This window comes from Diabrotica virgifera, chromosome 2 (genome assembly GCF_917563875.1).
Source record: "Diabrotica virgifera virgifera chromosome 2, PGI_DIABVI_V3a".
In the NCBI taxonomy this organism is placed as follows: domain Eukaryota; kingdom Metazoa; phylum Arthropoda; class Insecta; order Coleoptera; family Chrysomelidae; genus Diabrotica; species Diabrotica virgifera.
In genome coordinates this window covers 104994592-105016156 of record NC_065444.1, presented here as the reverse complement: position 1 = coordinate 105016156, position 21565 = coordinate 104994592, and the positions used below count along the sequence as shown (strand labels likewise).

Genomic DNA, 21565 nt, shown 5'->3' with positions numbered 1-21565 from the left:
GTGATATATTTTATAGTTGTGAAATTTTATGAAACTTTTTTTCGTGAAGTGTGTTTCTGAAATCAGTATTATGTCTAATTGGTGATTAACTATAAATGCATACAACTCATGTTTGTGTTGTGTCAAGCCATTAGCATTCCATATGGCAAATTTTAGTGTATTAGCCATTAGTTCATTTTTGAGACAAGTGTTGTTAATAAGTTTAGCATGGTGCTCATTTGTTCCATAAGCCCTTTCATCATATTCTTTAACTCCTGCATGTCATTTGCCTGAGTGACCATTGTAATATCTTGTTGGTTGGTATTTACCATTTGAGCATATGTAGGTCTTTGTGTTGTACTTATATTTGTTGTAGCCACTGGTAGCTGTTGGTTTTGTAGTTGATTCGGTGACTCTTTCTTTCTTAAGGTTGGAAATCTTGCTTCTTGCAGTTGTTTATGTACACTGCATCCTCTGTAATTCGCTGGGTGGTTATTACCGCAAAGTATACACTTTACTAGATCAGATCTAATTTTGTTAGGGCAATCAGCTGTTTTGTGATTTAGAGCACATTTTACACACCTGTATTGATGATAGCAGAAATTTTTTGTGTGACCATATCTTTGACATCTGGTACATTGTACTAATTCTCTTTTTAGCCTTGGGGCTTCGACATCAATTTTTGCGTTGAGTAAATATTCCATCTTATAAATTTCTTTATTATTATCTTGCATTTTTAAGTCCACAAAAAATAGTGGTAGGGGTTTTTTGTAATTCTTTGTAGTATATTCGTTATTTGTAGAACTATATGTCCTTGGCTCTCTATTTCTTTTTTGATTTCTTGTATATTCACTGTAGGATGAAGATGGCGAATCACTACTCTAAAGGGTTTATCTTGCTTCTTACGATATGTATGATATTCGGTTTTTTTCTCATCAAGTGCTTTTATTATACTGTCGTATATTTCAATTGTTTGGGCCTGTACCTTGACTTGTTCTTCATTCAACACTCTGATTAAATGTTTATCTTTGGCTATAGTGTTTAGTAGTTCGTTTAATGGTTGGATGTTTTTAACACCGGCAATAAATATTGGTGGGGGCTTCTCTTCCTGTTTTTTTTCCTCTTCAGTATCTGCTTCTTGTGTCTCTTCATTAATTAATACATTAAATTTATTTGCTGTTGGTGTGTTGAGCCAGTAGTTATCTATTTTGGTTTGTTTAAGTTTGGAATGTTGTTCCGGACTGGTTCTCCCACGTTTTTTATTTGGAACTATTTGCCATTCTTCATCATTTGCTTTGGATGTGGATGGGGGTTGATATTGTGGTAATGTACTTTGGACTGAATACTGGTATTGAGGTTGATATAACTGCATTGGCTGGTTTGGCTGGCTTGGAGCGAAATTTTGCTGAATTTGTGATGCAGGATGTGGTCCCATTTGCATTTGTTGTGGAAAATATCCTAGTTGTTGAACTGTTAAGTTTTGGTCGCTGAGGTTCATTTGGCTAGATGTTGGACATTGAGAGTATGGAAATGGATACTGATTATATCCGTTCAACATTTTGATTTAAATATTAATATTAGTAAGAGGTGTTACCTTGATTGGTGGATTCCAAAAATAAAATTCACAACACATTTTTGACACAATCGCCAGCACTAATATTAATATACTTTATTTTTTATTATTTAATTTGTTTTGAAATAATTAATTTGGTTGATTTAAATATATAAAATATGTTTTGTATCACTACACCAGAATTATTTTTAATATTTTAAGTCCATTAAGGTATAATTAGCTTTAAATGGTAAATTGATAACAGTAATTGTTTTATCTACAACCGTCCTCGATCAAGTTTGGACGACTACTTTACTTCGCCGTATTAAAGTTTAAATAGTTTAATATTCAAATGGAATAGATCAGTTTTTGTCTCTTTAAAAAATCTCTATTTTGTTAAGAAATATAGCCTGGATAAATTAGTCTGGGACACTTAACAAAAACAAAAAATAAAATTGATTTCTTGATTATTTACAAACCGATTTTATTTTTAATAAATCTGTTGAATAGACGATAGAAGACCACATCCAAAACTATCAAAAAATATACAGGGTGATATTAAAAAAAAATTAAAGTTAGGGGTTGTAACTAAGGGATGAATATTTAGGGGATGATTTTTTTCTACGCCATATTAAAGTGTAGGTATTACAAGTAGAATAGATCACTTTTTGTCCCATTCGAAAATCTCTATTCGTTTAAGAGATATAGCGTGGCTAAATTAGTCTGGGACACCCTGTATAAAGGCTCAATTACACGAAGCTAGTAACTCGTACGAGTCACTAAAACCGAGTAGGTACTGACTTTTAGTACTCTCCTTGTGTATATTGGTGTTTAATATACCTACCAGTAGAGTACTCGCTGCGAGTGTTCATGCCAGTCGAGTGTCGAGTGTCGAGTAAAGAGTAAATAGAAAGCAATCCTATTTACTGGAACGAGTAGGTTCCCCCACCAATACTTCTTCCGCCCAATACTCGACTGTATGACGCACTAGCAACGTAGAGACCGCTTACACGCTACTAGTAGCTGGTGCCAGTGATTAGTTGAGGTGCTAAGAAGTCTTCCAAGGCGCGTCTACACATTAAAAAACGATTTTAGTGTGGAGACGCCACTATCCCTGTGAATCACTCGCATCTAATACTCGTCCCAATAACTCGTACGAGTTATTAGCATCGTGTAACTGAGCCTTAACAGCCGCTGGCGTTTCATTATTTGACACTGAGTGATGATGGAAGCAAATAGATAGCTAAACGATTAACAAATGTTTTCAAAGAAAAAATACATTCATATCAGATAACACAAAATCAAAAAAAGAATTAGATATTTCCCGAGGACAATATTCGACGCATGGAGTTTTGTGAAGCGGTAATGGAAAAGGCTAACTAAAACTAAAGAATTTTTGGAAAATATTGTCTTTACGGATTAGTTAAAATTACTAAGCTTTGTTTTTTAACCAAGAGGAGTAAACTAAAGAGGAGGGATTCGACAACCAAACCTACTTATGCTTCTATATTCTATACCCTTTCACCAAGATAGGCTATCTGGGAATATTTCGAATATTATCAAAAGATCAGTAGACAACATCCAAATTTCTTTTAAAGTATCCAACAACTTAGGAAAATATCTATCCAATTCCAAAGATAGCATCAATTACATGAATCGTAATGGTGTTTATAGACTACAATATTCTGACTGTGATGCTACTTACATAGGAAGAACTTGTAGATCACTTGCTTCTCGCTCTCTTGAACACACCAAAAGAGAGAACACCTCTACCTTTTTTCAACATCTCAAACATAAAAATCATACGTTGAATATCCCAGATGATGTCGCTCTACTTCACAACATCCCACAGAAAGACTTCTTAAAATCAGACTTGTACGAGGACCTAGAAATAATCAAAGAAAAACAAAAAAGTCCGAATTGTGTCGCCATGGTTCGTTCAATCGGGACTTCCATCCACTCCATCGACAACTTTTTTCTTCAATATCATTTTTTACCTCCCTCTACTGCTTCGTCCACATTCACACTTATAATAATTTATCTGGTACTAGCCACAATAATCCTTTTGTCATCTTCAGTCATCTAACCACTTTTATCTATCTGGACCATACATATAAATTACTATCATCATCCACAGACATCCACATTATACAAATTTTCATCTACATACAACCCACCACCATATTTCTACATATTATGGCTATTCTCACCCTACCTATTCAATCTGTCATTACCAACATAGAACACTCATCTATAGTTAAACCAAATCAAAAGTCTAATTTTCTTTCTGGGTCTACTTCATGTTCCTTTCTCACTAATTTCCTCACATACGCACATACGACATTTCATACGCCCCAGCCCCTACCGTCATCATCCTATGACGGTTTTGGTTTTTGGACTTTCTTAAATGTGCTTGTGCTGTTGTCTTGTGCTTTCTTAATGATACATCCCCCTAGATTATTTAAGACGTTTTTACACCTCAGTCACCCCCATTGTGATTTCTTACACACTTACCTACACAAATTCCAACAGCTACCAATAAGTTAAATAAATTCGATAACTTTAAATCAACACAAAATTGCTTTTTTAAATCTTAGATCTCTTGATAATAATGATGATTACTGAATTTAGTTCTCGAATACAAACATTTGTGTAATGTGGTTTGCCTAACTACCTCCAGTTAAAGTATACGTGAATACATTTTTAACTACAACATCTAGTTTACTGAATTTTAAATTATAATTTTCACAATGGAGTGTGTTGTTACATCATTTCTAATTTTAACAAGCTGTACACCATAGTCTTTAAATATGACAGGTTAATTTTCAAGTTCCTGTGGAACTGTCATTTCTGCCCTGTCATCGTTCGGAGGTATCTCTCCATTTCATTGTTACTTGCTGTCATACTTTCACCATGTGAACAAGTCAAATCCACAGCTCAGATGTTACCTGGGGCATATTAGCAAAATATTTTAAACATCCACGCTTAATGTAGCATTTTAAACCGATGTTTCCTTGACGGACTACTTTTAACAGGGCTTTGACCCACATATTTTTGTTAAATAATATCTTGGTGGTTAGCATGTACATTGCACGTGAGTATAACCTACAACTTTTCTGAATCGTAGTCAAAATTTCAATATCTTTGCATTATTTTACCAGGTTATATTCATTTTAGGTAAGCACTGATGATGACTGGTAAACCAGTCGAAAACTAGTTATGTGATTTTGATGTAGCCCTTTTGAGGGATTTTAAATATACCTTTTATAAAGGATTTTACTGTTTTTTTTAAACTAAAACTAGTAAACTAGTAAACACACCCAAGAAAGTCACTAGAAATATCAAAGACTACATCTTCTTTTTTGGTTGATCATATCGGCCTTTGACGGTAATCCATAAATGTTATATTATACTAATACGTCGCTAAACATTTCTAAAAACAACTGTTTTTAAAAGTAAACAGTAGCGTGATCAATATTTTTCTTTTTGGAAAGTTCTGCGAACTTTCAACAGTGAGGCAATACGACAGTGACAGGCACATCATACTACCAAAAACAATAATTATTATACATAAGCGCGCCAAATGTTGCCAAGTCAGTCACGTTCGATTTCTTGTTATAGAAAATCGATTTTTAGTAGATCCAATGTGACATAAAATGTAGACATGGGATAAAAAAGTTTATTTGAAGAAAGTGTATTTTTTGTTCTTCTTAATGGCGGCACAGCCACCTTTTTGCAATTTAGTTATAGAGTAATTTCCACTTACTAACAATTTTTCAAATTGGGCTCTGTACCGTCATTCTTTATTATACATACTTATTACGAATATGTGTGCCAAATATCTCGACAAAATATTCAAAATTACAGCCGCAATATTGGACCGCGTTCCAATATTAATACAACAGTAAAATACAAAAAACGCTGATATATGTAACTTAATTAGGCTATGAAATGCCAATATCAAAATTTTATAAATGTCATTAATGTCAAAATTTGATAAAAGTGGAGTAAACTTGCCTGAGGTTGGACCAATTACAAACAAGCTTTACGGCGCAGGATATTTGATTTACTCCTCTTGGTTTAAAAATAGGCTATAGTACTAAATCGTCACAACATTCATATCGCGATATTATTAGTGTCGGAAAAATCTAAATAGTTTTTTGAAGCGCAAAATCAGTTTCCACAAAAGTTAAACGTATGGGACCATTTTCCATCGAGGGAAACCTAACTGAGCAAAGTAATTGGACCTATTAAGTCACAAATCCAATGTTTTTTCTTTAATAACTCAGACCTTTGCGATTGTGGGCTTCAATAAACCAATATAATAGTCACTGTATAATAATCGAAGGACGCAGAGGAATTGGTAGAAAGCAGGCCTCTTGGCTGAAGAATATCCGGGAGTGGACAGGAATAAAGAAAGCAGAACACCTATTTAGAATAGCTCGAGACAGAGACAGTTTCGCCATGTTAATCGCCAACGTCAAGGGGACTTGATAGGGCACGTTAACCTTTAACTACGGGCTACGGTGTACACAGTACACCATGCGTGTTAAGTTGGTTGCCGTTTCTTAAAACTATTTTCTGCGTTTACGGCGCTCGACGTAACCTATCAGTATAGTATCAATCATTGTCTGTTACAGTCGATACGTGATTTTTGATCGAATATTTGAGTTGTGATAAAAAATATCAAAGTGAGTTCCCGAACGGTGCCTTCAGTACACCACGCACATAGTTATGTAAGTAAATTTAACGAATGTTAAACTTTAAATTACCTGCAAACGAGTTATTTTCTGTGTAGTAAATGTTACATTGTACTTTTTATACAAAAATGTGAAATGGAAACTTAGGAGAAATATTTTTTATAGGGATCGAGTGCGTGTTAGAAACCCTAAAAGTCTCACACAAGATGAGCTTAGAGCTATGGCTCAAGCATTGTTCGAAAAAGAACCTGAGGAAGAAGTTAGGGGAGAAGAGGATGCTAGTTCGTCAGAAGAAGAGGAAGAAATTACGGAAGACCACGATTATAACACTGAGTCGGAGATAGAACTAAATGATAAAGAGTCTTCTGATTCAGATAACGAGAGCGATGGTGAGAGTTTAGAAAGCGATGAAGATGAGTATTTTATTGCGAAAGATAAACAAACAAAGTGGTATAAAAATTCAGTAGTGAGCAAATTTAGCAAAACTTCCAGCAAAAATATTGTAAAAATACTTCCTGGGCCAAAGCTGAGTGCTAGAGATATTACCAATGAGAGAAGTGCTTTCGAAAAAATTTTTAGTGACGACATTATTGAAAATATAGTTGAGTGTACAAACTTGAAAATTGCAAATATGCGAATAAAGTATAACCGGCCGAGACGGGCTAAAGACACAACAAAAACAGAAATTATGGCATTTATCGGACTACTACTTCTTGCAGGAACTAAAAAGCAAAACCATACACATTTTCTTGAATTGTGGACTAAAGACGGAACCGGTCAAAAATATTTAGAGCGTGCATGAGTGCTGATCGATTTTTAATTTTTTTCTTGCTGCTCTAAGATTTGATGACAAAAATAGTAGAGGGATACGCAAGGAAACTGATCAGCTTGCTGCTATTCGAGTTAAACTGGATCGTTTTGTGGAGAACTGCAACAATAACTACTGTTTAGGAGAAGAAGTAACAATTGACGAAATGTTAATACCTTTCAGAGGTAGATGCAGTTTTATTCAATATATCCCGTCCAAGCCTGCAAAGTATGGGTTAAAAGTATTTGTATTGTGTGATGCCCAGACATTTTATGTTACAAATTTAGAGGTGTATTGTGGTAATCAGCCACAAGGACCTTACAACAAATCAAATAAACCTGCTGATATTGTACATTGTTTACTTCAAGACTGGAAAGGGAAAAACCGGAACTTGACATGTGATAATTGGTACACAAGTTACCCATTGGCCAATGATCTTTTGAAAGATAAAGTAACAATGGTTGGCACACTAAAGAAAAATAAACGGTAGCTGCCGTTGGAGTTCCTACCACATAAAGAAAGAGAAGTTGGATCGTCCCTTTTCGGATTTCAATAAGAGGTAACTATAGTGTCATATGTCCCTGCAAAAAATAAAGCTGTGCCTTTGATATCAACCATGCATAATGATTCTGCAGTAGATCCGGAGAAAAAAAAGCCAAATATAATTTTAGATTATAATTCTCACAAAGGAGGTGTCGACACAGTAGATAAAATGTGCGGTACATACTCGGTATCAAGGAGAACGCAAAGGTGGCCGATGGTTATATTTTTTCAGCTCCTAAACATCGCAGGAATTAACAGCCAAATCTTGTATAATGCTGCAAATATAAACAATCCTCAAAAATATAGAAGGATATTTTTAAAGGAATTATCTTTATCTTTGTTGAGACCACACCTTTCAGAACGAGCTGAAATACAGAGTTTGCCCTTAGATTTAAAACTATTCCTAAAGAAATATAAAGCTACTGTAGTGGAACAAGAAGAAGAAGAACCACCAGCAAAAATACGAGGAAGGTGCTATTGCTGCGGAAGGCGTAAAAATAGAGTGACAAACATTTCGTGTCAGACATGCAGGAGAATGGTTTGCAAAGAACATTCCACCATTATTTGTCCTGAGTGTATTAACTCAAATAACCAGGAAGAAGACGAAAGTGAATAAAGACTCGTATGTGTTTATTTTTCTACCTAGTTAAAAATTTAAAAATTTTCGCATATTTTTTTAGGTTGGTGTTTCAATATGTAATAAATTACTGTTTTCTTTTTTCTCACTGGTTTACCATTTTGAATTATTTTTTAGTTTTATTTTTTATTATATAATAACTAATTATTGATTAAACACAAGTTGTGCAATTTAATATAGTTCTAATTATTAAAGAAATTTTGTTTCTGTAGCTATTTGTAACTGGTGTATAGAGTACACCGCGCCCGTATTTGATATTCATGGTTGGGCGCCCGTAGTTAAAGGTTAAGAAGAAGAATAGTCGCTGTTGATTGTTTCTCCATTTTTCAAATAGTCAATAAAATAATTCTTTGTGGGCCAGAAAATACAGAGGCCATAAACCTTTCTGTCGGTTTTTTGTGTCTTTGGTCACCTTGGACGGCTTTCTCCGGGTGCTGTCTTATCAGATAACTGCCGATTTGATTCCGTAGTAAAGTGATGGATCCATGTTTTATCCATTATGATATACCGAAGCAAAAACTCTATTCCGATTAAACATATCCAAATAGCGCCGAGATTCATAAATTCGTTGTTGTTTTTGCTCTGGTGTAAGAAACATGAAAACAAATTTTTTAATGGAGTGAGTCTGTAATTTTATTGCAGAAAGGTACTCAAGTAGATGAAAAAACAAACATTAATCATTTTTTATAAATAAACAATATTATTAAATTGGAAATTATTAGTTCTAATCTACTTGTACAGATGTAGTTGACTTAAGAAAAAATTATCATGGCACAACACTAAGGATTTTCATATCAAGACAGTTTTTTTGCATATTTCTCGAAAGTTAGTTAACCTGACTCGAGTCCCTTTCTGAAATAAGCTGTTCAAATATATGGTCATTCGCAGAAACTCTCCAGAAGGCCCGATAATGTGCATAGGTGACGATGGTATATAATGCGTGAAAGCCTTTAAATACCTTGGCACCACAATCAATGACCAATGGTATTCACAACATGAAATAACTCGAATACATCTTGTATAATATGAAATAGCACGAATACTCGTGCTACATATGGTCCATCTTGCTTTATCGCATGGAAAAGAACATCAGTAAACAAACTTAAAGCATTTGAAATGTGGTCATTGAGAAGAATGATGCGCTTACCGTTGGTGGCTAGATTTCGAAACGATGACGTCCTTAAGAGAGCCGGCGTGGAAAGAGAACTCTTTGGATTAATTAAGAAACGCAAGATGAGTTACCTTTGGCACATATCAAGAGGAGCAAAATATGAAATACCTACCACAGTTAATCCTACAAGGGAAGATCGAAGGTAGGAGAGGAGTCGGCCGCAAACAACTATCCTGGTTAAGGAATATTAAGGAATGAACAGGAATACACAACACAGGCGAGCTGTATCACGTCTCCAAGAACAGAACCTTAGTAATTAGATAGTCGCCTACGCACTTTGGTGTATGGCATGTTAAGAAGAAGTGTCAACTTTAGAGTGTCAGCTATCTCTTGCAACTTCACTTTACGGTTGCCTTTATAATTGATTATTTTAGCTGGGTATAAGCCACAATTTAAGTTTAAAAAAATATATTGATATAATTACCTGGTCCGGGTCTGTCCAAAGTATACCATAACTTGAAACTATTAGGTCTACTCTTCACTGCTTCTTCTAATTCTGGTCTTAACAAAATATCGTCTTCTGTTTGATTTGCAAACAATAATGCACATTCTGTTGTGTCAGTGGGGTCTTTGAGGATGTGTCTGATCAACTGTAAGATTGGAGTTATTCCTACACCTAAAAATAAAAATAAATATTTTTATTGAAATATTCTTTTATTGCAACATTAAACTTACAATCAGCTTTTTCTACGTATTTATTTATATATTTTTATTGGTCGTGGTTAGTTCAAGAGAAATTTCTTGATTCGTTGTTTGGATGATGGTGAGTAATAATAATACAATAATAAAAAACCGCTAAACGCGGTAAAAATTAATGGCACACACAATATTGAAGGTACAAAAGAGCTGATATGAATATTACCTGAGGCAAAAATGTATTTTCCTTGATGTGAAATAAAATTATAGATTCATATTGAAAGATTTTTCATTTGCTAAATTTGAAGTAAAACGCACCACAAAAGGGCCTCAAACTGCGAGCTTTATCAAAGGCACTCTTTTATGGAGCGTTTTAATTTAAATTTAATAAATACATGCTATGAAAAAGTCGTTCAAAATAAAACTATAATTTTATTTTCTATCATTAAATACATTTTTGCGCCACGTAATATTCATATCAGCTCTTTTGTAACTGGAATATTGTGTGCCCCATTCATTTTTACCACGTTTGGCGGTTTTTTATTCTTGTATCAATTTTCTATTATAATTTATGTATTTATAAATCAAATGTATGAACTTGAATGTCATGTTTCTCGATTACACGTTAAGCGTTATAAGTGGTCGCCTTTGTGGCGTTATCGCCCAAATCGTCTAGTGGTTACGACACTAAACTTGTGATAGGGCAATCCGAGTTCATATTCCAGCCCCAGCCATCCCTATATATTTTTTATTTTCAATATTATCCTTTGTCCATCGAATGTACACAATACTTTTTTCTATTCGGAATATATTAAAAAAAATATTGGGATGGCTTGAAAATGAAGTCGGATTGCCCAATTAAGTTTAGCGTCATAAACACTAGACCATTTCGGCGATAATGGTTAAATGGAACCTTTGGAGTTCGATAACTTCTAAAAGGTTTGACCAATTTTGATCATCAAACAATCATAATTTGGAAAGGCATTAACAAGTAGTGTCTGATCCATTAAGGTCAAATATGATATCTGAAGGTATTATAGGATTTAGTGAGCTTGAAAACCCGTTTTTCCCATAGGAAATGGATTTGATCATACTTATGAGGCCTACAACTTAAAAATTCTAGTTTTCCCAGATCTGTATACACCGTTAGACACGTCTGGAGTACTCTTACAAACGCTCAGTTATTGGCGCAATTCGTAGGTGGAAATTTTGAGTAATTGTGCGCGATATTTAAAACTCTACTCTTTCAAAAACAAATATCATTATTAAGGTTAATGTCCGACTGGTCTATTATTTGACAAAAAATGACATTATTTCGAAGTCTGTTAAGTACGATATAACGCCCTAACTCCCGAAATACTGTCAAGCTGACAAATATCATCCTAAGTAAAACTATGGTTACCTCAATTACGTTACTACTGTTACTGGTAAATGTACTAATTTGAAAACTAATTAATTCAAAATTCATTCAAATTTTTTGCATATTATATTATAAAGAATAATTTAGTCGGACATTAAACGTTGAAGGCACCACGGGTATTATAATAATATCGCTTTCGGTCAGCGTTGACCTCAAGCGTTATTATCCTTATAATACCCTTGGTACCTTAATAACTATAATTGGACAATAACTATTCCATTAATGGATTAGATATGGATTTTCAATATTTAAGATCGAGTTTTCCCTTTAGCTCCTTTGGTACAAAAATTTCTTTAATACATAATATAAAGGTTTAGATTATTACTGAATTTATACGTTAATTTGATCTCCTTTACCTTCGAATTTGATTTAGCCGAAAAGGTTTGAACGTATTGACGGGATCTTCGTCTATGGCGATTATGGTGGCGGCGGCAAATGTCGGCAAATTTCAATAATTTTATAGTTAGTATGTTGCCATTAATATGGGGCATAAGGCAATATCGATTACACTATCCTGTGGTACAGGTGATTTGATAGCAATATGCATGGAGATTTCTATAAAGCAGTAGTTTCCTGTGTGCAGAGCTCATCCCAGAAAACGGCAGTTCTCGCCAGTGGCGCACAACCGCTCTAGATGCGACACTATATTATATACACGAAATTTTCGACTTTCCAAATCTGACTAAATTGAAAATTGGGCCAAATCCAATCTTAAAGTTCAGGAAAAGACTTGCCCATCAATATGTCAACCATCCATTTTGGTCCAACGGTGTGGATTTTACAGCCCTTCCCATTATGTAGGGTCTGTTTTTCGTTTTCGTCCCCAAATCTCCCAAAAATTTCGAAAATTTAAGTCCGACCTTTGCGCCTTCTGATAGCACTGATCATTACCTTTTAAACGCATGTCTAATTTTGACAATCGGTTATACCATTCAAAAGTTACCGAGCTCAGAAATATGACTCAATTTCGATTTAAAAAAAAGGGAGAAAGGTTTGTGGGTATGTATGTTGTAGGTACATATGTGTCTGGAAAAGTTACACCGATCTGAATTTTTTTTTCTGTGTTTCAAGAGGGGGTCAGGGCAGATTCAGAACCGGTGTAGTTCGTGACTTTTGACCATCCATAAGCCAGCTATAGGACTGGGTAGGTACCAAACGGCATATCTTTTGGAGGTATATATCATAGGTTCAAAGAGTGACAGGAAAACCGCAAATATACCAAATTAATGGCGTTGAGCTAAGCTTTCAAATGGTGCCTAAGCGGTCAGGATCAGACATACACGCGGCTCAGTAGAGCCGAAAAACTGAAAAACTAAACTTTGAAAATTTTGGTTTGAAAACTGAAAAAATGGTTTTTCAAGCTCAATAATTCCTGTTATCATACTTGACCTTGGATACATGGTTTATGTAGTTGTAGTGGTTAGGGCGCTAAACTTAATTGGACAATCCGAGTTTATTTGCCAGCCATTCCAATATACACTGGGCTAATTAGCAAAATACAAGGAAAAGTTATTTACCAGCAATTTTATTGCTGGAATCGAATCTTATGATTGTATATATTAGTTACATAGGTATGCAAAGTCCGCAGATAGTGTGCTACTTTTTTTATAAACAAAATGGCGCCCAAAAATCGTGTTTTTTTCAATGTTTGCTCTATAACTCCAAAGATTTTAACTTTACACCAAAAACACCCAAATAAAAATTCACCGTAATTAAATTCTGCATAGAGACGTGTTTTTCCCGATTTACTTCGACGAAAATTTTCCCCGGAAAATGCGGGTTTTTCCAACAAAATCTTTAATAACTAAAATTTTAGATATGTAATTATTTATCAATAATTAAATAACTTGGTAATATAAAAGCTCTTTTCGTATAAATTATAATTCCCGAAGCCGATGGAAATTGAATAAACAATTTAGCAACAATTGAATTGTTAATAAAAAATTTACGGGTGCTATAATAACCACAATAATTATGATACATACGAATAACTATGATTTTTGTATAAAAAGACACTGTACCTATCCAATGTACATTACAGAATTCAAATTGGACCATTTAAGCGGTCTCAGGAATATTTTAAAATTATAAACAATTTTTTGGCTTATAAACAAATAGAATATCTCGGGAAATATGAAATTAAATTAAATCATGAAAACGGTATTGAAAAAAAAGCGGCAGGACACTTCTTTTAAAAGAAAAAACGTTTAATTGTGATGAGTGGTTCCTCAGATACAACCTGTCAAAGTTGACCAGCATTTACGGCAAAGATATAAATAATAGGATCATAAATCTCGAACTACCACCTTTTTATTTTTGTCTTTTTTCTCCACACCAATTTTCATATCTTTAAAATGCTCAGAACATATATTATTATAATAAAAACTATAGATATTATGAGTGAAAATTGCCAAAAATAGCAAAATTCCATTCAAAAATTAGGTTGGAGAAAATGTAATCTTAAAGATCAAAATCGGTATACGTTAAAAAAATGCATTTTCTCGGCTTCCCATGGAGCAATTTTCTTCATTCTTTTTTTCTTCCCAAGTAACTCGAGTAGAGCCATCTAACTAACGCATTATTAAATGTCAAAGTTGCTTTTGTTTTGTTATAATATATTAATTTATTTATAAGAAAAGAAAACTACATATTTTTTTCCAGTTGAAGACTTTTTTTAGATAAACTTACTACAAGTGTACCTTTTAACGTTAAACACACAAATATTCTCATTTGAAAACTGTATGATGATTTAAACAATCTCTATTTAAACAAATTAAAAATTTTTGTTATATTAAAAAATATAATTTATTATAACAAAACAAAAGCAACTTTTAATAATGCGCTAGTTAGATGGCTCTACTCGAGTTACTTGGGAACAAAAAAAAAGGATGAAGAAAATTGCTCCATGGGAAGTCGAGAAAATGCATTTTTTTAACGTATACCGATTTTGAACTTTGAGATTACATTTTCTCCAACCTAATTTTTGATTGGAATTTTGCTATTTTTGCCAATTTTCAATCGTAATATCGATAGTTTTTATTATAATAATATATGTTATGATTATTTTGAAGATATGAAAATTGGTGCGGAGAAAGAGGATAAAAATAAAAAGGTGATGGTTCGAATTTTATGATCCTATTGTTTATATCTTTGCCCTAAATGCCGGCCAACTTTGACCCGTTGTATCTCAGAAACCGCTCATCACAATTAAAAGTTTTTTCTTTTAAAAGGAGCGACCTGCCGCTTTTTTTCCAATACCGTTTTCATGATTTAATTTAATTTAACATTTCCCGAGATGTTCTATTTGTTTATAAGCCAAAAAATTGTTTATAATTTTAAAATATTCCTGAGGCCGCTTAAATAGTCCAATTTCAAATCTGTAAAATACATTAGATAAGTACAGTGTCTTTTAATACAAAAATCGTAGTTATTCTTATGTATCATAATTATTGTCGTTATTATAGCGACCGTAAATTTTTAATTAACAATTCAATTGTTGCTAAACTGTTCATTCAATTTCCATCTGCTTCTGGAATTATAATCTATGCGAAAAGAGCTTTTATATTACGAAGTTATTTAATTATTGATAAACAATTATTCATCTAAAATTTTAGTTGAAATATAAAGATTTTTTTGGAAAAACTCTAACTCTATGCAGAATTTATTTACGATGAATTTTTATTTGGGTGTTATTGGTGTAAAGTTAAAATCTTTGGAGTTATAGAGCAAACATTGAAAAAAACACGATTTTCGGGCGCCATTTTGTTTATAAAAAAAGTAGCACACTATCTGCGGACTTTGCATACCTATATAACTGATATATACAATCATAAGATTCGATTCCAGCAATAAAATTGGCTTTTCCCAAAAATGGGCTAATCGCCGATAATCTGCCCAGACTAATATTCTTTTCTAGTGTACACAAAAATCTAGTGTACATTCGGTGGACACAAAGAATTATATTGAAAAAAAAAGTATTAGGATGACTGCGATATGAACTCGGATTGTCCAATCACAAGTTTAGTGTCCTAAACACTAGATCATTTGGGCGATAATACGACAAAGGCGATCATTTATAATACTTAACGTGTTATCGAGAAACATTACATTCAACTTCATACATTGAATTTATCAAAAAAGTTTGAAAAACTGATAAAAGAAAAAACAGCTAAACGCCGTAAAAATGAGTGGCGCATACAATATTCCAGCTACAAAAGAGCTGATATGAATATTACGTGGCGCGAAAATGTATTTTCATTTTGATGGGAAATAAAATTCTAGTTTTATTTTGAAAGATTTTTTCATAATATTTGCTAAATTTGAAGTAGAACGCACCACAAAAGAGCTTCAAAATGCAAACTATATCAAAGTTACGGCCAGGACACACATATCCGCACCGAGCAGAGACAGCATGGCCAGCCTTGCTGGCTCGGACGCGGTGCGGATATGTGTGTCCTGGCCTTTACTCGTTTGAGGTAGTGGGAGCGTTCAAGTATTACGTAACGCAATTTTTGAAGATTTTTGACCCCCCTCCCCCCCATGTAACGCACCGTAACGTTTTTCTGTACCCCCCTCCCCCTACCTAAACGTTACGTAACACCCAAGTAACCATTTGAACCTAAATGGAAAACTAGGTTGCGAAAAGTACCGGAAACTCGGTAAAAGAACTTTGTTATTATTTTAATCTCACTGGAGGTAATAATAAAAACTTACAATCATCATCCAGCCTCACATGTCCACTGCTGAACATAGGCCTCCTCCCCTCGTTTCCAAACACGTCTATCCTGCGCCGCTCTCATTCAGTTTTTATTTAGCTTTCTTACGTCGTCAATCCATCTTGTAGGCGGTCGATCAACGCCTCGCTTGTCTTCTCTTAACATCCATTCCAATAACCTTTTTGTCCATCGCCCATCTGTCATTCTGGCTATGTGTCTTGCCCATCTCCACTTCAACCTGGCTATCCTTTCGATGACGTCAGTCACCTTTGTTCTTCTCCTGATTTCTCCGTTTTTGATTTTGTCTTGCAGAGTTATTCCTAACATTGACCGCTCCATTCTTCTCTGCGTTACTCTTAGTTTGGTAGCCGAGGCTTTAGTTAAGGTAAGTGTTTCTGATCCGTACGTCAAGACTGGGAGGACGCACAAATCAAATACCTTTCTCTTTAGGCATGTGGACAACTCACTTTTAAAAGTTTCTCTCAGTTTTCCAAATACTGCCACCCAAGAACGATTCTTCTATTCAGTTCATGTGTCTGGTTATCCCTGCTAATCGTAATTTCATGTCCCATGACATGAAATATGTCCAAAACTTACAATAATAATCTTTTATTACTAATTTTACATTTATATTTTCCCTACTTGGCCCCAACCTTACATACATTTTTGGCTTCATCCTTTATTCTTCTCATGTATTTTTCTATTTTATCTTTTTTAATAAAATAACATATTTATTATTTCAACATTTTATTTTGCTTAGTAAAAATTTTTGTATAACGAATAATATACGGTGTTGCCAGTAGTTTCGGAAAAATAGTGTAAAACTTTTTGTTCTTCAACGCCTTGTATCGTGAAAAAGCATGCCGTTACAAAAATGAATTAGTAAGCAAACCCCAATTATTTTTCAATTTTTCACCTATCCTAGAGATCGTGTTACCTTTTTCTGAAACACCCTGCATATATAAGAAGGCACTTATGGAATAAAATTATTTCTGTCCTTGTTTGAAACAATTTAAAAAAAACGCTGAGACCCGTAGATTTTCATAGGTATATCAAAATGTGTGCTTTTTAAACATAAATTTAAATGTACAGGATGATTCACGCAAGCCTACCGTAGTCCATAAGCTTTATTTTTAATGGAACACCCTGTATAGTTTTATATTTTTAAAAGCTGCTTAATAATCTGATTTCATGGTCTTTATGAATAATACAGGGTGATCACTTAAAATTATAATGTATGGAAACCACTTATGGAATAAAATTGCTTGTGTCACTGTGTCATGTGTCATTATTTTAGAAAATTATAAAAACGCTAGGATACGTCAACTTTTAAATTCAACTATGGACTATTTAAACATAAATTTGAATATACAGGGTGACTCACTCAAGTCTAGCATAGTCCATTATCTTTAATTTTAATTAAATACTCTGTATATTTTTGTTTTTAGAAGCCGCTCAACAACATCTCAAAAATGTGTATTATGTAGGGTCTATTATGAATAATGCAAGAGAAATTTTGAAATCATGTATAGTTTTCGTCAAGATATTTCACATAAAACTTTTTTTATTGGCATGGACTTTATGTCAATCAGCCAGTCACAACATGACTACATAACAACACATAAAACTTTGAAATTAATAATTCAGGAATCACACCTTAAAATAAGGGTGTTATTTTTTAAATATCTATCAATTTTCTAAACTAAGTATCAATATAGTGGGTTTTGTATTTAATGCTTTTTATTTAAAGACATTTTTAAATCATTTAACCGCATTTGCGGTAATAATAAAAACTTTTTAGACTTTTTGAGGTAATGATAAAAACGACATTTAATTAATTAAAGTATTAATTAATTCACTTTAACAACACTGACAAGAGCAATACATATGTTTCTCTGTATTACGTATTTACAGAACACTAGACTGCATAATAAATATGGACTTCATAAAAAGAATAGACAAACGATTTATGACTTTCTCTTAAAATTTCTTTGGTCTGAACCCATCTGTAACTGTATCTTTTCAGCTTTTGTTCTCCAAAAATGTTAATTATTGCAAGCATATGTTACTGTTCTTGATCTGGTGACAAATTTGAAGATTTTTCACTTGAATAGATAAAGATTGTCCTATTGTAGTTGTAGAAGGGCCGGAACATGAGCGGATCATAAGGGGCAATATAATACAATCTAGGGGTTCTCTGTAAAATATAAACGAAAGTTGCAAAGTTGGGAGATTTTGATTCCGTAGTCTTTTTTATTTACATAAGTTAAAAAACAATGTTACGTAACGCGCTGTTCGAACCCCCTCCCCCCATGTAACGCACCGTAACGTTTTACAAGACCCCCTCCCCCCAAACTGCGTTACGTAATACTTGAACTCTCCCAGTGATGTTGAAAAAGTAACTATTCGTTACAAAGTACTCGTTACTTACGAATACCGAAAGTAACGATTACTATACAGAGAGGCAAATCGTTACTTTGATTACTCTGATTACTTCGTTACTTCGTACCAATCGTATCAGAGCAAGTAACGACTATTGTATCTACTTTTATTATTCTGATTACTTCGTTACTTCGTACCAATCGTATCAGAGCAAGTAACGACTATTGTATCTACTTTGATTACTCTGATTACTTCGTTACTTCGTACTTTGATTACTTTGATTACTCTGAATACTTCGTTACTTCATACCAATCGTATCAGAGCTAGTAACGACGATTGTATCTACTTTGATTACTCTGATTACTTCGTTACTCAAATACAAAAGTAACAAACGTAATCATAGTAATCAAATAATTTTTATCCCTTAACACGTTGACGGACAGAACGTCAAATGTATAAGCAAGTGTTGTGACACTATATTATGTATTTTGCAAAGTATCATAGAGAAATTGCTGAATTTCTTTTAGCGCTTATAGTTTATAGAAACAATGGGTTTTTTAACATTTTTTTAAACATGTGGACGACGACCAAGGGCATCGTGTCACATTTAATATGCATCTCTATTATGTAATGTGACATTTTTTGGCATTGATTTTTTATCACAATTCGTTATTTTAAAAATGTCTATAGACGTTGTGTCACACAACATCAATGGAAATTAGACGTCTATAGACGTTCTGTCCGCCAACGTGTTAAACAGATAGGTGAAGGTCGTTGTTATATCGTAATACCTATACAAAATACCTACATACAGATAAATACGATTCTCCATATGACTACCGGTACTCAAATACAAAAGTAACAAAAGTAATCATAGTAATCAAAGTAACGAATACTGTAAATGATTACTTTATACATAATACTACTGAGCTAATAAAGTAAATGATTACTTTATACAAAATACCTACCTACTGAGAAATACGGATCTCGATATGATTACCGGTACTCAAATACGAAAGTAACAAAAGTAATCATAGTAATCAAAGTAACGAATACTGTAAACGATTACTTTATACAAAAGTAACGATTTGTAACGAATACTCGAAAAGTAACTATAATCAACATCACTAGTTTGTGGTGCGTTCTACTTCAAATTTAGCAAATATTATGGAAAAATCTTTTAAAATAAAACTAGAATTTTATTTTTCATCAAAATGAAAATACATTTTCGCGCCACGTAATATTCTTATCAGATCTTTTGTAGCTGGAATATTGTATGCGCCACTCATTTTTACGGCGTTTAGAGGTTTTTTATTCTTGTACATTCTACATAGAGGCAAGTAATGTTACTAAAATATGATTTTCGAATACAACCAAAAAGGTAAAACCAAAAGGTAAATAATCGTATTAAAACGTAATATTGTGACTGCTCCATAAAATTTATCTCATTCCGAAATTACTAAGACAGATATTGGTTCATCCCGGCGATCAAATTAAATCTGTGCTCTTTAATATATTTTTTCTATCTCAAATATTTGTAATAAAGTATTTTCCACCTAAGAAGACCGCTTTGCAATTAAATGCTGATAACTTTATTACTAGCGGATCAGATAAGCGGCGATATATTTTACACTATCTGTATGAATAACATTTTACTGGTCTGTTGTGTCAATCAGCACTACTCAACAAGTTTTCGTTTATTCGTTTTAATATTGTATTGCAATAGTACGGAATATACAGTGCGCTGGAATAAGTGTTACCCCCCTTAATAACTTATTAATTTTTAGCACATAAGCAAAACGCTCGAACAGGTCTATTTTTAAAATAATCATAGTATATTATAGCATCAATGTTTCGAACTTTATGCGGTCTCTCTTCAGGTGACAGTGATAACTTTGATTTTTTTAAGTGCGAAAGTACATCATGTGACACCTCATTTAAAAGCTTTTGTAAAACCTATTACAAAAATGTATAATACTTTAATCCTTTTTGATACCGTAGGCGAAAAATTTCGATCGAAATATTTTGAAATGTATTCATTTTTTTCGAATCCTGAGAAAACTAATAAGTATTTTTGAAAAATTTAAACGCAAAATGAAATATTACAATATTATCGAGGGTCAAAAGTCCCTGAGAACTTCTATAATGATTATTTTAATAAGTCACAGGGGTGAAAAAAAAAAAGAAAATTTAGTCGGATTTTTTATTTCAAATATTATTCAAAAGAAATTTTTGTTTGTTCTAAGGGACTTTCAACCCTCGATAATAATGTAATCTTTTATTCTGCGTTTAAATTTTTCAAAAATACTTATTAGTTTTCTCAGGATTCGAAAAAAATTAATGATTTTAAAAACAATTCGATCGAATCAAGTATTTTCAAATGCGAAATAAGCCACAATTTTACCAAAAAATTATTTTATTAACGTTTCGACGCTCAAGTCGGGTGTCGTTGTCAAAATACAAAATAATACAAAATGATATGGCTTATTTCCCATTTGAAAATACTTGACTATAAAAATGCCACAAGAAAATAGCTTCAGAACAACAATTCGATCGAAATTTTGCGCCTACGCTCTTAAAAAGTGTACTATTTCAAACGCTTTTAAATGAGCTATCACATGATGTATTTCATTTATATTTTATATTATATCACATTTCCCATTTTAAAAAATCAAAGTTTTGCCTGTCACCTGAAGAGAGATCGCGTAAAGTTCGAAACATTGATGTTATAATATACTTTCATTATTTTAAAACTCGACCTGTCCGAGTGTTTTGCTTATTTGCTAGAAATAAATAAGTTAATAAGGGGGGGGGGTAACACTTATTCCAGCGCACTGTATCTTATTTAAACAGTGAAGTTACATGTTATATATATAATAGCACTAAAGGCCTTAGAGGCCCATGGCTTGAAAAGTTTGTTCGTTCTTCATTTTTACTTTTCTTTAGGTACCTAGATCTTCTCTGGCTTGGTATGTGATTTTTCTCCATTCCTTCCTGTTATTCATTTTTCTTCTCTGACCTT

At 33.2% G+C, this 21565-nt stretch overlaps 1 protein-coding gene across 4 annotated transcripts in view; it reads right to left on the bottom strand.

Moving 5' to 3' along the window:
• The window catches only part of LOC126880164 (NADH-cytochrome b5 reductase 3), a 106539-nt gene that overhangs the window by 7534 nt on the left and 77440 nt on the right, over positions 1 to 21565 (bottom strand). For all 4 annotated transcript variants that reach the window (XM_050643919.1, XM_050643918.1, XM_050643917.1 and 1 more), the window contains one exon: positions 9815 to 10006. In XM_050643919.1, the coding sequence (XP_050499876.1) occupies positions 9815 to 10006 (192 nt within the window). The remainder of the gene's footprint in view (positions 1 to 9814; positions 10007 to 21565) is intronic.